The sequence below is a fragment of the Pteropus vampyrus genome, unplaced genomic scaffold (assembly GCF_000151845.1).
Source record: "Pteropus vampyrus isolate Shadow unplaced genomic scaffold, Pvam_2.0 Scaffold72, whole genome shotgun sequence".
Lineage (NCBI taxonomy): Eukaryota > Metazoa > Chordata > Mammalia > Chiroptera > Pteropodidae > Pteropus > Pteropus vampyrus.
The window spans coordinates 1,691,372-1,707,001 of NW_011888853.1; the positions used below are offsets into that span (position 1 = coordinate 1,691,372).

The 15,630-nt window shown below is 54.9% G+C and overlaps 2 protein-coding genes and 1 pseudogene across 2 annotated transcripts in view; all 3 read left to right on the forward strand.

Annotated features, from left to right (window-relative positions):
* The window catches only part of OTOP2 (otopetrin 2), an 8,047-nt gene extending 1,066 nt beyond the window's left edge, over window positions 1-6,981 (forward strand). The window contains exons 2-6 of the mRNA XM_011361907.1: window positions 355-491; window positions 1,706-1,764; window positions 2,247-2,368; window positions 3,994-4,865; window positions 6,811-6,981. Coding sequence (XP_011360209.1) covers window positions 355-491; window positions 1,706-1,764; window positions 2,247-2,368; window positions 3,994-4,865; window positions 6,811-6,981 — 1,361 coding nt within the window. The remainder of the gene's footprint in view (window positions 1-354; window positions 492-1,705; window positions 1,765-2,246; window positions 2,369-3,993; window positions 4,866-6,810) is intronic.
* Window positions 6,982-11,098: 4,117 nt separating this feature from the next.
* The window catches only part of OTOP3 (otopetrin 3), a 9,317-nt gene continuing 4,785 nt past the window's right edge, over window positions 11,099-15,630 (forward strand). The window contains exons 1-5 of the mRNA XM_011362061.1: window positions 11,099-11,145; window positions 12,661-13,106; window positions 13,189-13,325; window positions 13,912-13,970; window positions 14,238-14,356. Of these exons, the coding sequence (XP_011360363.1) occupies window positions 11,099-11,145; window positions 12,661-13,106; window positions 13,189-13,325; window positions 13,912-13,970; window positions 14,238-14,356 (808 nt within the window). The remainder of the gene's footprint in view (window positions 11,146-12,660; window positions 13,107-13,188; window positions 13,326-13,911; window positions 13,971-14,237; window positions 14,357-15,630) is intronic.
* Window positions 15,143-15,251, forward strand: LOC111741076 (annotated as a pseudogene).

Consider the following 15,630-nt stretch of genomic DNA (forward strand, 5'->3'; position numbering starts at 1 on the left):
GAAAAGCCTCTGCTGAAGAGCAGAAAACGTGACAGCCGCAGCTGAAAGGCCCCATCTAGGGCCCTTTCCCTTATCTATGCAGCCCCAAAGAGATGAGGGCTCGGTGGGACATCCGTCCACTCACTCAATTATACACTCATCCTTCCATCCACCCATTCATCCTTCAGTCCATCTACTCACCTATACACCTATCTATCTATCTCTCCACCTGTCCACCCGTCCATCCATCCATCCATCCATCCATCCATCCATCCGTCCACCCATCCATCCAACCAACCACTCATCTAGCCATCCAGCCTCAGATCTATGAGCCTTCTCCCTGCTTCTCTGACCTACCCCGCCCCCCATTCCCAGGTGGGCTGGTGCTGTTTGGGATGTGCACTCTGGTCATGGATGTCTTCAAGACCGGCTACTACTCCAGTTTCTTTGAGTGCCAGTCGGCCATCAAGATCCTACACCCTCTCACCCAGGCCGTGTTTGTCATCATCCAGGTGGGTGGGTGGGAGGAGTGTCCTGAATGTGGTAGAAAGGAGCCAACACCTGGCCTGGGGTCAGGACACCTGAGCTCCACTTCTTTTCTACCCTGAGCAATCACATAAGCTGGCGATAGGTGTGTAGCGGGGACCATACGAGCCCATACATCCGGAAGTACTTGGCAACGACGTAATATCCAAATGTGGGTGCCTACTTAGAGGCCCTGTGATTTCATTTCAACCTGAGCAGTGCCTGGAGTCTGGGGGAGGGTCTAGTTAATATAAGAGGTGTGAGTTGTGGCAGCCACCCCATCTCCTAGAACCTGGCCTGATCTCCTTGGGTGCCCATAGGAGGCATCGGTCTCAGCCCCTGGTCCTTCTGTGGGCATGGCCAGTTTGGCCTCAGCCATGTCCCCTATATTTTGTATTCGTTTAGGAAATAAGGTATTCTGTACCTGAGGTTTTTCAAAAAAGTTCAAATATATGGGGGTGGGGGGAGAGAGAGAGAGAGAAAGAGAGAAAGAGATTGCATAAACAGCTCTTTGAAAGATCTTCTGACTGAGCTGAGGCAGGACTGGTCTTACATGGGACCGAAATAGGCCCCACCCTGGATCGTGACCAGAATGACCACATGCGTGGTTCCCTTCCCTTCCTCTGTGGCCGGTTTCCACAATTCAACACATTTATGGGCATTTATATGGTTTTAGTCTTTTACATTTTATGGGTTTGAGGAATACTCAGGTAAAATGAAAATACAGATACCCCCACGTAGCAAGGATTTGTTGGCAGCTAGGTGAGAGTGAGGATTTGCAGGGCAACAGAGGATGAGCATGGGGCAGAGGATGTTGCCAAGGGGAGGTGAGAAGTCACCAGAGATTCTTTCTACCTTGGACAAGACCTAGCCTGAGGCTGGCCTTGCTCCCAGAAACACATAAGCAGACAGTCAAAACTCTACTTGACCTCCATCCTGCAAAACACAAACAGCAAGATCAGAGAGTTTTACAGATGACATTATGCAAATAGGTAAAGAGTAGAGTGCTATTTTATATGGACTGTTCCCTAGAAGAGAGAGAAAGCTCCTGACCTCATTTCACAAAGCTGAAATAAACTTTATAACTCAGTATGAAGGTGCTTGAGGTAGAGGGAACTTAATGCTGGGTGTGGACATGGGCACTCTGGAGTTGATCTGTTTGTCCCGCCCAGAAAATGACCTCATCACTCTCTCAACACAGACTTACTTTCTCTGGGTCTCTGCTAAAGACTGTATTCACATCCACCTGGATCTGACTCGGTGAGTGCCCGGTCCACAGCTTGGTGGCCATGCTGAGGGTGCCAGCACTCACCTTGCATGAGAGATGAGGGTTTTCCAACCTGGGGCCTGGGGCCTCTTTTCGCCCCTCGGGTGGGTTTCAACCAAAGCCCCCTGGCTTTGTCAGCCTGATTTTCATCACCATGCACTGTGATGTGTGTGTGTGTGTGTACATGTTCGCTTTGGTGGGATGGGTTGTGTAGTGCACCATACATCCTTTCTTCTAGGAGAAGGAACGGCACTGGCCTGAGTCTCAGGACAGCCCCCGGCCCTCTCTCGGGTGGCATCTCCGCCAGGCTGTGCTCCCTCCAAACTCAGCTTCCTGTTCACACAGGGGCCTGACTTTTTTCTCGTTTCTCGACACCGTCTCCCAGTGTAGCCCACCAGCCCTCTCTCCACCTCGCCAGGGACCCAGAATGAGCCAAAGACTCTGACCGGCCTCTCTGCTCTCCCTCCCCCAACAGGTGTGGCCTCATGTTCACACTCACCACCAACCTGGCCATCTGGATGGCAGCCGTGGTGGATGAATCCGTGCACCAGGCACACTCCCACAGCAACGCCAGCCACTCCCGCCTTGCTCCCGACCGTGAGTGCCCACTTCAGGGAACCCTGGCCCGGGGACTCCCAGGCCTCGGGCTGGGCGCTTCGTGCACTTGTAGAGTCGGTCTCCCGTGTCCTCACAAGAGAGGAGTGCCCCCTCCTGCTCCGGGCTCTGACTCTGGCATATAGGTGTAGGTGACTCAGGAAGGGGAGCATCAGGGGCACCTTCTCATCCTGGGGGGTGCAGCCTTGGCCCCGTTGTCTAGGTCTCAATTCCACTGATGAAGGGTTTTGGGCTCCAGGACAAAAGGCCAAGGGTGATCGGACTGGAGAGAGGGGAAGGGAGGCAGGGAGGCTCAGTGGCGGAACCATGGGGTCAGACAGAGAGCCCGGCAAGAAGCTAAAAATAATAATCACAGTGACGATGGTGACAATCTACTGAGCTCTATATGTCAGACGCTGTGCTAAGTGTCTTAAACCCTCTATCTTACTTAATCCTCACAACTTCCCTGTGGGATGGGTCATATTATTATGCCCATTTTACAGGTGAAGAAATTAAGGCATAGCAAGGTTATGTAGCTTGCCCAAGGTCACAGAGCTTAAGGTTGGAGAATCAGTGTTCAGATCCATTTTTGCTTTTAACCAATAAGCTATACCAAGGAAGAACGGGGTCCCCAGTCCCCTGGTCCTAGTTCTTTGGACTTCTCTGGCGCCCCCTCCTCAGGACCAGACTAGATGACTAAGTCCATCTGAACTTCGCCTGAAGACACATGCACACACCCAGTACGGGAGTGTCTGGGAATGAAAAGCACAGGCCCAGCCCTCCGGGAGACCCCAGCCCAGCAGGACAGACAAAGGGCTACCTTTCACGCACAGAGGGTTCCTGAGGATGGTTAAAACCAACCTGGGCAGGCAGCCAACTGAACCGCAGGGGCTGCGTGGGTGCAGAGAGGCACACTGGAGAGCTACCCATCCCGGGGTTCAGAGTCAGATCGCTTGAGTTAGCTCTGCCATCACAAGCCACTGTACCTCAGGGGGGCCTCAGTTTCTCCGTCTGTAAAACCAGCTGGGATAGTTCTGGAGATCAACAGAGATGTTTGCCAGGGCCCAAGACACTCTACGAAGCGCAGTCCGGGCGCCGGACTAGACTCCTCGCGGTGCGGTGTGAACAGAAGTAATGGGAGGTTGTGGTCCAGACCCCGGCACAGCGGCTTGCTTTCCGGGCTGAGTCAGATGCTGCGGGGAGCTTAGAGGAAGCTGGAACTGGAGAGGTTCCCGGGAGGGCCACCTATCAGGACCAGAACCTCGCCTATCTCGGGGAGCCGGGGGTCATTGCTGGTGGGGACCGATTGGCAGTGTTTTCCTGAAAGAATAGAATGGGATAAAGTGACAGTTCTGAGGCTCAGTTTTATTATTACTATTCTTATTGTTATTATTGAGCACTGGCTATTGTTTACTGATGTGTCCCACAGTCCCTGGCACACAGTGGGTGCTCAGTAAATACTATGGCAAGAATGAATGTGCCTGTGTAGGCGTGCGGGATACGGTGGTGAATGTGGCAGATGGAGACCCTGCCCTCACAAAGGTCACGGTCCCGGGGTGAAGCGCTTGGGAGCGGGCGTGTCCAGGAAGGCGGGAGGGCAGTGTGGCTCTGTGCCCCTCTCCCCACAGCGGAGCGCGTGGCCAGCGGGCTTGGAGGAGACTGCCCCTGCGCCACGGCCATCTGCCAGATCTTCCAGCAGGGTTACTTCTACCTGTACCCCTTCAACATCGAGTACAGCCTCTTCGCCTCCACCATGCTCTACGTCATGTGGAAGAACGTGGGCAGGCTGCTGGCCTCCTCTACCCGTGGCCACGGCCACACTCCATCCCAGGTCGGCCTCTTCCGGGAGACATTCTTTGCCGGCCCGATCCTGGGCCTGATGCTCCTTGTGGTGGGGCTGGCCGTCTTCATCATCTATGAGGTCCAAGTGAGTGGAGAGGGGGGCCACATGCAGCAGGCCCTGGTCATCTACTACAGTTTCAACATTGTGTGTCTGGGGCTCATGACCTTGGTCAGCCTGAGCGGCTCGATCATCTACCGTTTTGACCGCCGGGCCATGGATCACCATAAGAACCCCACGCGAACCCTGGACGTGGCCCTGCTGATGGGTGCCGCCCTGGGCCAGTATGCCATCTCCTACTACTCTATCGTGGCTGTGGTGGTGGGCATGCCCAGGGACCTGCTCGGGGGGCTCAACCTGGCCCATGCTCTGCTCATGATTGCCCAGCACACCTTCCAGAATGTGTTCATCATCGAGAGCCTCCACCGGGGCCCGCCGGGGGCTGAGCCTCACAGAAGCCCTCCCAAGGAGCCCAGCCTCACCTTTGCCAACCTGGATGCCCTCCACACCTTGCCCTCCTGTCCGCCCGCCCCTCGGCTAGTTGGACCCAGCCCCGCAGGCCCTCAGGAAGCAGTGGCCATCATCGTGACTTCCAGAGGCCACTGGAGAAGCCGGTGCCTGAAAGATATTTCTCTGTTTCTTCTCTTATGCAACATCATCGTGAGTAACTGGGGGCCTGGGGGTGGGCTGGGCCGAAAAGAAGGCCAGGAGGCTCTTTTGGGTTTCTTCCCTTGGCCTTCTCTGTCTTGTCTCCAGCCTACTGGAGAATCTTACGGCTCTCTAGAGAAAGAGTAGGCTCAGAGAGGATCAGATGCAGCCCCCAGGCAAACAGCATCTCAGGGCACACAGAGACTGAAACCCCAATGTACTGGCATCTCGGCAGCAGCCGGAGCTAAAGGGGTCCCGGGGAAGGCTGACATGGGGGCTGGGCGGAGGTGAGAGGGAGCCGTGAGAACTGATGTGGAGGGCGGGGGCCCTCACCCCCAGCTGGGAGGTGTGACTGCTCCTGGGAACTTGTGACCAGCCTGCTTCTTAGAATAATTGGAGCAGCGTCAGGAAGTAGCAGAGACCAGTGTAAGTGTGAGCGGTTAGCAGAGTACAGTGGCGGGCTGGCCGAGAAGGGGGGCACCCACAACAGCTGCCCCCTCCCCAGTGATTCAGCCAAGCCCCCGGCTAAAAGAACGCCTCTGTATAGCAGCAGACTTCACCCAACACAAATATATGCCATGGATGGACATGCTCTTCACGGAGGTGCACCCCAATGGAGAAACGCTCCTAATGTAACCACAACCCAACAGAGAAACGTCCCAGTATAGATATAATCCCCAGGAGGAAATCTGTAATACAGGAACATGTACCCACGGGAGTACATGCCAGAGAGAGAAAACACCTCCAAAGAAATTTCGCTCGATATAAAACCAGTTCTTTTAGCTATAAGCTCCAATAGAAAAATACTCATACTATAGAAACAGCCTCATGTGGGTATGTATATCTAATACAAAACACATCTCCAAAGAGAATTTCACCCCAGTGTCGTATACATGAAATACACTGACCATCCACCCTGAGGCACTTTGTTGGTGAAGTCCCCACTGTACATATTGCCCACCCTACAGGTGGCCTGTAAAAAAAAAAAAAAAAAGTGATAGCAATCTCTGACCTACCAGTGGAAGCAATAAGGTGCAAAACTTCATATCCTGAGCCAGCTCTACAGCTGGCTCTGCCTTCACCTCCCGCCCACCCTACCCACAGGGTGGAAGTCACCTTTGGGGAGCCTGTTTTTGCTCCACGTACCCTCTCCAAATTCTTTATTGTATGCAGCGGTCCCCAACCTTTTTGGCACCAGGGACCAGCGCTCCTCTGAGAATCTAATGCCCCGTGATCTGAGGCGGAGCTGAGGCGGTGATGCTAGTGCTGGGGAGCGTCTGCAAATAGAGAAGAAGCTTCAAGCTCACTCGCCTGCCACTCACCTGCTGCTGCGCAGCCCAGTTCCTAACAGGCCATGGATCGGTCTGTGGCCTGGGGGTCGGGGTCCCCTGTTGTATAGAACACAAACAGGCTCAGAGAGGAGCTGTGATGTGCCCAGGGATGCAGTTAATTAGGGGCGAGGAGGATGGGGCCGCATACTCCACACCAGAACCTTTTGAATTCACATCCAGAGACGAGCAAGATTCTAGCTTCAACCTCTTCCCAGACCTCATAGCGGGCTGGGGTGGGGTACCCTTCCACTGGGTCCTGAAGCCCCCGCCCTGGGCCTGTGTGATTCTGCCACCACCCTACATATATCTTACGAGGAGAGAGCTGCTGATTTAGCCATTTGTACCAAACTCTCACGTCATCTGTTGAAGCCTAGTGTCCTTTCCCCATCCCACACGTGGGCCGTACGGAGGCTAGAAGATGCGATCACGGGGGTAGCCCTGGCCTGGAGATTGACAAATTCGGTTGGACACATTTCCTGAACTCCTTAGTGAGTGCCAGTCCCTGCCCAAAATGCAGGGGACCCCACTCAGCAACGCCCAGCCCTTGCCGTCCACCAAATTAGAGGGCTGAGACCTGCAGCAAAGCCCAGTCTGCGCCAGGCCCTGATGTGCCCTCTCTCCCGCAGCTGTGGATCATGCCCGCCTTCGGGGCCCGCCCTCATTTCAGCAACAAGGTGGAGGTGGACTTCTACGGCTATTCCCTCTGGGCGGCCATCGTCAACATCTGCCTGCCTTTCGGCATCTTCTACCGCATGCACGCCGTCTCCAGCCTGCTGGAGGTCTACGTGCTGTCCTGAAGCCCCTAAAAGAGATGCGGAGAGGCAGGGGACTCGGCTCATGCACCCACCCAGAGCCCCTTGAGAATGAACCCCAGGCTGGCAGTCAGCGTGCCTCATTCCCATCCTTTTCCTTCTGGCCCCAGAGTGGCATTTTCACAAAAGTTTTATTTTCCGGCATGTGTTTTTAAATCACAATCAGGCCATGCCCATCCACCCCAGGATGACACTGGAGCATGGGGCTATGGGAAAGGGAGGCCACTCCCTGCAGCATTTCTAGGACCAGGCAGGATCTGGAAGTGTCGGTGGCTCCAGCTCCACCCCTAATCCCAGCCCTGTGACCTGGCCGGTGCTGCTGCCTGGAGCTGAGAACCAATAAACCTGCAGTTTGTCCCTGTCCCCCACTTCCTGTCTCAGCCTCACCATCTAAGATGATCACAAAAGAGGATCTCGGGGGTGGCAACTGGAAGGGCCCCTGGAGATTTTCAGGTCTCGAGCTTTTCAGTGGGTGAGCCAAGTCTGAGTTCCAAACCAGTTACAGACTAATGCCTGGGTGGCTGGGAGGAGCTGGGCAAAGTACCCAAGCTGCCACCTTCCTCTTCCCTTTATCCTCAAGTGACATATACATTTTTTATGTGTTCCATGACACAGGAAAGGTTAGGAAGGGCTGACCTAGTCCAACTACCACTTTACAAAGACAGAAACGGAGGCCCACGGAGGGAAAGTGACGTGCCCGAGTCACACAGCTCAAGAGAGCCAGAGCCTTTCTACTCAGCATAATAATTTTCAAACAGCAGAACCTTTTTTTTTCCCCCCGCAAATAAAATATTCCAAGAATCCGAGTTTATAACATAAACGGGGCTGTTCTAGTTTAAGAGGAGTTAGGGATGCAGATCCTCATCCCTTGGGCCTCATCTTCCCCACCACCCGCCGACCCCGGCGGTCCCTGAGACCCCTCTACAAAAGGTATAGAGATGGACTCAGCAACGAGACTGAAACATCAGATGGAAAAGAAAGTGATAGAAAAGGCAGCTCAACAGCTAGAAGAGGCAGAATGGGTGGCGGGCAGAGTCAGGTGAAGGAGAGACAGGCCAGGGTGGGGACTGAGGTGGGGCCGGGGTGGGAGGAGAACTTGGGAGCAGCAGCACTAGGGCTCGGGGGCTGGCACAATGACATGGGAGGATCTCAGAGACGCAGGAGGAGCCCGGGAGGGCCGAAGGCGGCAGCTGCCCACCCTACCCACTTCCTGCCCTATCTGAATGGGGTCTCTTCTGCCCCAAGTTCACTGTTTGACTTAGAAACTGAGAGGGAGCTGGAACACGCGGGGCAGCCACCGCCCGACCTGGCGCTGAGTGGGGCACAGGAAAAGGCGACCGCAGACCTGAGGCTTCCATTCCCTGCTTGGCTGCCAGAGGAAACTGAGGCCTGAATCTCGCAAGGCCTTTACTTCGTCCGAAGGACACTGCACCCCTTCCCACCTCACCCCGGAGGCGCCGGTCGCTGGTCCCCTGACCCTGAGCTGCGCTCCTGCACCGCCCCCGGCCCCGCCCGCTCGTCTAGCCGCCTCGCAATTGGCTGCTCCGTCCCGGCCGGAGCCCCCGGCAGAGTAATTAAGGAAGGATTAATGAGAGCCCCAAAGTCAACAGAAAAATCGATGGGGCGCGGAGCCGGAGCGGCGGCTGCGCAGTCCTGCGGAGGGAGGGCGTCGGGGACATCGGTCCAGGCGCTGGGGCCTCTCCTCGACCGACGGCCGGTGCTGCCCCAGCAGTCGGTTGTCAGCCGACAGCGATGCCCGCCCAGGTCTCAGGTAAGGCTCGCGGCTGCGCCCCCGGACCGCAGGTGGAACATCCGGGTGAGAGCCCACCTTGACGCTTACACCCACTCCACCCTCAAAGCGGGTTTCAGGGACTCGGGGCTGCAGGGATTGGGACGTGAGGGCGGGGTGACTGGGGGAGGCCAGACACTGGCGACCCGAGTGCCGGCTCCTCTCTACCCGCCACCCCAAATCCGGCTCGGCTCCCTCCTGCTTTCCGCGGATGGGCGAGCACAGCCGAAAGGGGGCGCCGGGGCCGGGAAGAAGAGAAACACCCCGACGGCTGGAAAAGGGGTGTGGGGTTAGGGCTGCCAGCACGCCGGGTCCGAGGCATACGTGTAGTGGCCGCCCCGGGCCTCGCAGTCCCCCGAGCGGGTTGGAAAGAAATCTCGAAGCTCCTGGCCCGCGCTCAGCTGCGTCCTCCGGATCGGGCCCCGCGCTTCTGGGAGGGCGGGGGAAGGGGGCGCCGCGCCCCGACGGCTCCCAGCCTTTCATCATCTGCCTCTAAACACGACCCACAAACCAGTTGTGCAGGCCTTCCCTTGGACTGGCGTTGCGCCGAAGGGCGTGCCGGGGGACGGCGGGTTCCTTCTCGTCGGTTCGGGAGCCCTCGTCCTCTACCGTGGACCCCGGTGTGCCCCCCACCGCGTCACTCTCCCCCGCGTGGACCGAATCCGACATTTCGAGGGCTCCCTCTAGCGGCCGCTAGAGCGTTGACACCCCCCCACAGGTGGGGGGGCGGTGACTTCAGGGCGAGGATCCTGGACGGAGAGGACCTGGAACCTTATCCTCCAGTGTTCCTTTCAGATTTGCAGTCCAAGCAAAAACCCGACCCTTCCAGTCCCTCCAGGGCTGCGAAAGAGCTGGAAGAAAATGTACAAATAGCTAACACTGAGTGAGAGATTTCTGTGTGCCAGACGCTGACCTACATGTACATAAATTAAATCACTTAACTTTGATAAAACCCCTATGAGGTAGGTATTATGCAATAATTCCTTCATGTATTCGTTCAAGAAATCTCTATTGAACATCTAATAGTACACTGAGTACTATTCCATAGTCGTATATCTGCTTTACAGATGAGAAATCCAAGGCACAGACAGTCTTAGTAGCTTGTCCAAGATCACGCATGTAGTAGGTGTTAGAAACTGAACTCTTAATTATTAGGCTGTCCTACCTTGGGGAAATGAGGGAGAATAATATGGGAAAGGCGAGGCGAAGCAGTCAGAGCTTGGGAGGAAGGGAGCAGGGAGGTGTCCCTGTGAGCCTCAGCTTGCTCAACCTGGGCGGGGGAGCCTAGGAGGAAAGATAAAGATCATCTGGAAAGTCTCCTCTACTGGGCCAGAATGGAAGTTTCAATGGGAAGGGTCTCTGTCCACAGCTTTGGTGCTGAAAGTTCCCCCGGAAAATGCCAGAGTCAGTTGACAAACACTGATTGATTGTCATGTTGTGCCAGGTTTGGGGTGTCCGAGTTAAGCAGGACCTGGCCTCTGACTTGAAGGGGTGCCTGGTCTTGAAGGGAGCCAGCCACACCCACAGCACCTCACCAGACAGTGCACACCCACTTTCAACAGATGCTTGGGCAGAGGGAGAAGGCTTCCCAGGAGAAGCACTTAAGGTGGGTGGTAAGGATGGGTTAGAGCCACAGTGGAGGGTAGCGGATGAGACAGAAAGAACAGTAGGCTCCAGGGGTGATGGCGAAAGGCAGGAGACCACACGAGAAATGTGGAGCCCTCCGGCTGGGCCTGGACGCACATGGCGGGGGGCCAAATGCCTGGAGTGTGACAAGGGGGCTGGACAGGGAGGGTGCAGAACAGAACAAGAATGACAGGGAGGACTAAGAAATGGAGGGAGAAAATTATTTGTAGACCCTTAAAGAGGACCAAGTTTTATTATTCTATTTGTCCCAGGAGAGAATAGTAGAAGGTATAAATATTGAGCAAATTGCACGTGGGAAAATAGGGGGCTCCGGAGCCTACATTTTAGAGCCAAATGAAATGAGGGTCTAAAACGGTTACATAGTGGGAAAGTGTGAAGCTTCTGAAGTTTGGAAGTCAAAGGGAGAAACAGGTTAAAACAGCATGAGAGGCAATGCTCCGGCAATAAGCATGGATCTTGGTGAGGGTACCAACACGGGGAGCCCAATCCAGCCTTGGCATAGCGGTTCAGGGGAAGTCCACTTAGAGGATGTAGGGCTCTTCTGAGTACTAAAGGACAAGCTGCAGTCAGCCAAGGGACAAGGGGTTTGGCATTATGGGCAAAGGGTCAGGTGTGGGCAGATAGGGAGGCGAGCAGAAGCAGAGGCATTCTGGGGACTGCAGCAGGATGGCACAGCCCGTGGACAAGTGGGGTCTCAAGACAGTGCTGGAGATGTAAGTCGAGGACAGACCAGGAAGCAACAGCAGCTGCCCTGCCTTGAGCACTTTCTGCACTCCAAACACATACTGTACACATACTGCCTCGTTTCATTTTAAGAGGTCATGCTAGTCAGTTTGGACTTTGTACTGAGGGCAACTGGTCACCTTTGCAGGGCTCACAGTAGGGGAGAGGCACAGTGGGCAGGGAGATCTGTCCAGGAAGAGAGGAGGGGGCCCTGGACTAGAGGCAAGGAGGATGCTCGTTCCCTGCCAGGTGATGTGGGGATAGAGATGCCACTTGATGAAACAGTAAGCTTAGGAAGCAGGCCTCCTGCAGCCTGGAGAATGGAGAGGGTGAGCACTTAAGAACCTTGAGCCCAGAGCACCAGGGATTCGAGAGCAGCAGCAGGACCAGAGGAGGGCACCTGGGATGGCAGGGGGCAGGGGAGCCACTTGAGTCAGCCTAGGAGAAGTCTCCCCATCAGGAGAGTCCCCAGCACCAGCAAGGTGTCCCCCTCTCTAGTACAGCTCAGTGCCATGAGGAATGAGTACACAAAGACCCGCGGGAGGAGTACGCTGGACTCCAGGCAAAGGCCCTGAGCTACAGGTATGAAGTGACCTAAATGTGGGTCCAAGAGAGGGGTGACAAAGAGGCTGACCTACATGAAAGCTCAGGAGATGGTGAGGAAGTAGCAGGGGACATTCAAAGTAGAGAAGGGTCATGGATGGCATTCCCCACGTTGGGCTGGGCATTCATAGGACATCCAGGAGTCAGAGGGAAATGGTGCAGGTGGAAGCCAGTTCTGTCAAAGTCAAGGGCATGGCATCCGTGCTGATCCCAACCTGCCCTATGCTTGTGGCAGGCATTGCAAATTAATCTCAGCACCTTCCCCCATCTTTAAAATTAATTTTAATTGCATATGTAATATGATTTTTAAAGCTAGAGCATTAAACCACTCCCACTCTTAGAGCCCTCCTTCCTCTCCCAGAAGAAATTCCTCTGGAGAGTCTGGCAGTTATCTTCCAGACCCATACGTCCCCACAATCAGCTCTTATTTCCGGTCACAGCATTCTTTCCCAACAGGCCCACACCAGGCAACCATCACCCACCGACCAGAGTCGGAGCAAGGGCGGGCACCTTGGCCTTTCACTCAGGAGTGAGATTCTTCCCCGAAGTCAGCAGAGCACAAACTGCCTTATGGTAGTGATAAGTCACAGCCCTGGAAAGCTCCCAGTGGTCAGGAACTATGCAAGTGCCCCTGACTCCCTTGACAGACATTATGACTTCATCTTAGAATCAGGCACTGAGGCAGGAAGCGTGGGGTGCAGGGCAGGTGGTCCCCGAACGAGTGGAAGCGATCTCTGTGTCCACGTGGAGCACAAGGGTTTCCATATCCCCCGCTCTGTTGAAACCTCCGTGGGTGCCATAATGCAGATGGGCGGCTGCCTTTATTTCTGACCAGAGAAGTTGCGTAGTTTGCCTTGGTCACACAGCCGTTAGGGGCAGACGTGGAACTGAACCCAGGACAGCCAGCAGCCAACCAGTATCCTTTCTCCCTCCCCAGCCCCTGCTGAGGCTCCACCTGTGGCCTCTCTAGAAGCACAAGGGACTGGAGCAGCCAAGGAGAACCAAGTGGACGTGCGGGCCCAGGACCTGGGCACCCCCGCCTCGCCCCAGCAGAAGTCCTGGCTGGCCCGGCACTTCTCACTGCTGCTGCGGCGGGACCGGCAGGCCCAGAAGGCAGGGCAGCTCTTCTCGGGGCTCCTGGCCCTCAACGTGGTGTTCCTGGGAGGAGCCTTCATCTGCAGCATGATCTTCAACAACGTGGCAGTCACGCTGGGTGACGTGTGGATCCTGCTGGCGGTGCTGAGGGCCCTGTCCCTCCTCTGGCTCCTCTACTACAGGACCGGCACCTCCCGCCGGCCACACGCCGTGCTCTACAGGGACCCTCATGCAGGACCCATCTGGGTGCGGGGTGAGTGTGGGGGCTGGGCGGATGCAGGGTGGTGGGGAGGGAGGGCCATTCCGCCAAGTGCCAATGGCCGCCGGCCCGCCAGGCTCCCTGCTGCTCTTCGGCGTGTTCACCATCTGCCTCAACGGCTTCCGCGTGGGCTACGACTTGAGCCACAGCCACTGCAAGTCGCAGCTGGAGCTCATCTTCCCTGCCGTGGAGATCATCTTCATCGGCGTCCAGGTAACAGGCCACACGCACTCACGCCCCAGCCTATGCCTGGGAACAGCCCGACAGGCAAATGCCTACGTGGCTCAGAGTTTGTACACATGCCAAAGCCCCCCATAAATGCCTGTCTCTGTTCACCCACGTCCACACTCACCTGTGTATACCTGCACCAGCACACACCATGTCACTGAAATGCAGACACCTATAAATACATCTGCCTGCACCTACTCGCATATCTAAACCTACATACACCCTTAGATATACAGAGCTGCTCTTAACCATGCACATCCAGCTCCCTCCTGACTGCCTGTTCTGCACCAGGCACGGAGGTCCATTTACATCATCTTTTTTATTTCCACGATAAGTGGGCATCCTCTGAGAGGCCGGCATTTCAGTCCCATTTTAGTGCTGAGGAGACTGAGGCTCAGAGATATCTGACCACTGGCCCAGAGCCACACAGCGAGGAAACAGTAGAGCCAGGATTCCAACTCAGGCTTCCTTACTGTCCCTTCCATTGTAAATACACACAAGCAGCTGGGGCGCGCACTCCACGGTCCACCCTCACCCCCCTGCCTCCGGCTCAAGGCCCTGTCCCCTGCAGACTTGGGTGCTCTGGAAACACTGTAAGGACTGTGCTCAGATCCAGACCAACGTCACTAGGTAAGGTGGGGGCGTCTTCCCTCCCTGTAACAACTGCCGGGGCTTCCTGTCCCCTCTGCTGCCTGCCCCCCACAGCTTGCCTGCCCCCCACAGCTTGCCTGGGGCTGCGGCTTAGTCTGGGAATGGTCTCAGGTGGCCCCTAGGTCTACCTAAAGTCCTAATGTGAGATGGGATCTGGTTTGGGGAGAGAGCAGTCACCCCAAAGGCAGTGATAAGCACCCAGGGAGCCGGCTAGGCTGTGTGGGCAGAGCGTGGCATTTTCTCCAGATGTGGCCTGATGCTGACCCTGGCCACCAACCTGCTGGTGTGGGTCCTGGCCGTCACCAACGACTCCATGCACCGCGAGATCGAGACGGAGCTCAGTGCCCTCATGGAGAAGCTGTCAGGTACAGAGGAGACCACGACTCCCACCCCCGAATGCACGCATACACACACACACACACACACACACGCACACACACACGCACGCACGCACGCACACGCCGCTCCTTCAAACGAGTGAGCTTCAGTGAGTCTACAGAGCGGGGAGCAAACACTAGAAGCCAGATCATGACTAGACAGAAAACCAACATTTGCCAATAGTACCCACCCTGCCCCCATCCTGTGCCTGCTCCATCAGGTGCTGGCACCCTGCAACCCTGCTCCGGGCATCCATCTAGCTGTCAGCTCATGTCAGCAAGCTAGTCACTAAGCCATTCAGTGATAAATCCAGGTAGGCACCCCACCTCTGGTATTTGCCTTTTACTTGTACTAAAAAGCCTTCAGTACCAAAAGGAATGTCTTCCTAATACAACTGTAGGTGCCTGGACATGTCGGGAGGGATGATTTCTGGCGAGAAAGACCTCCCCGCATTGTTCCATGTGCCCAATCCTCATCTGCATAGCCTGCCCCTTCAAAGTTATGTCCCACAAACCGACATGGGAACATCGCTGTCATCAGCCACACCTGTATGTATACAGTCCCCCCACCCCAAGCTGGCATCACCATCCTGACCTGTGAACAGCCAAGCCTTTCCAGCACACCCATGCATTTACACACCCACCCCATAAATCATGGCACACCTGTACACGGTGCACATTCTTTATACTCTGGATAGATTTCTCAGAAGAGCTGTGCAAGGAGAATTTTTTTCGCAAGTGACACCATAGATTGTTTTATTATTTAAAAATTCAGACTATGGTCATGCCACCCTGAACAAGCCTGATCTCAGAAGCTAAGCAGGGTCGGGCCTGGTTAGTACTTGGATGGGAGACCACCTGGGAAGACTAGGTGCTATAGGCGTAAAAAAATAAAATAAAATAAAATAAAAAAATAAGGGATTGTAAGCTGACGAGGTCCTTGTAATCTGTGAGGTCAACTAAGGGTTGCATTGCCTTAAAAAAAAAAAAAAATCCAATATATTGATGTGTAGAAGAACAAGATCTATCCATCACCCAGATGTAATAATGATTAACATGTTGCCATACCTACTTCAATTTTTTACTGAATTATTGACACTACTGAGATCGTGGCATTCCATCCCAAAACATTTCTGTATACATCTCTTTAAAATAAGTATATTTTGCTACATTACCACAATGCTATTATAATTTCTTACAAAATTTCCTAACATCATTCCCATCCTCTGTACCAATCTATGTTAATTTCCTCCAAGCAGCCC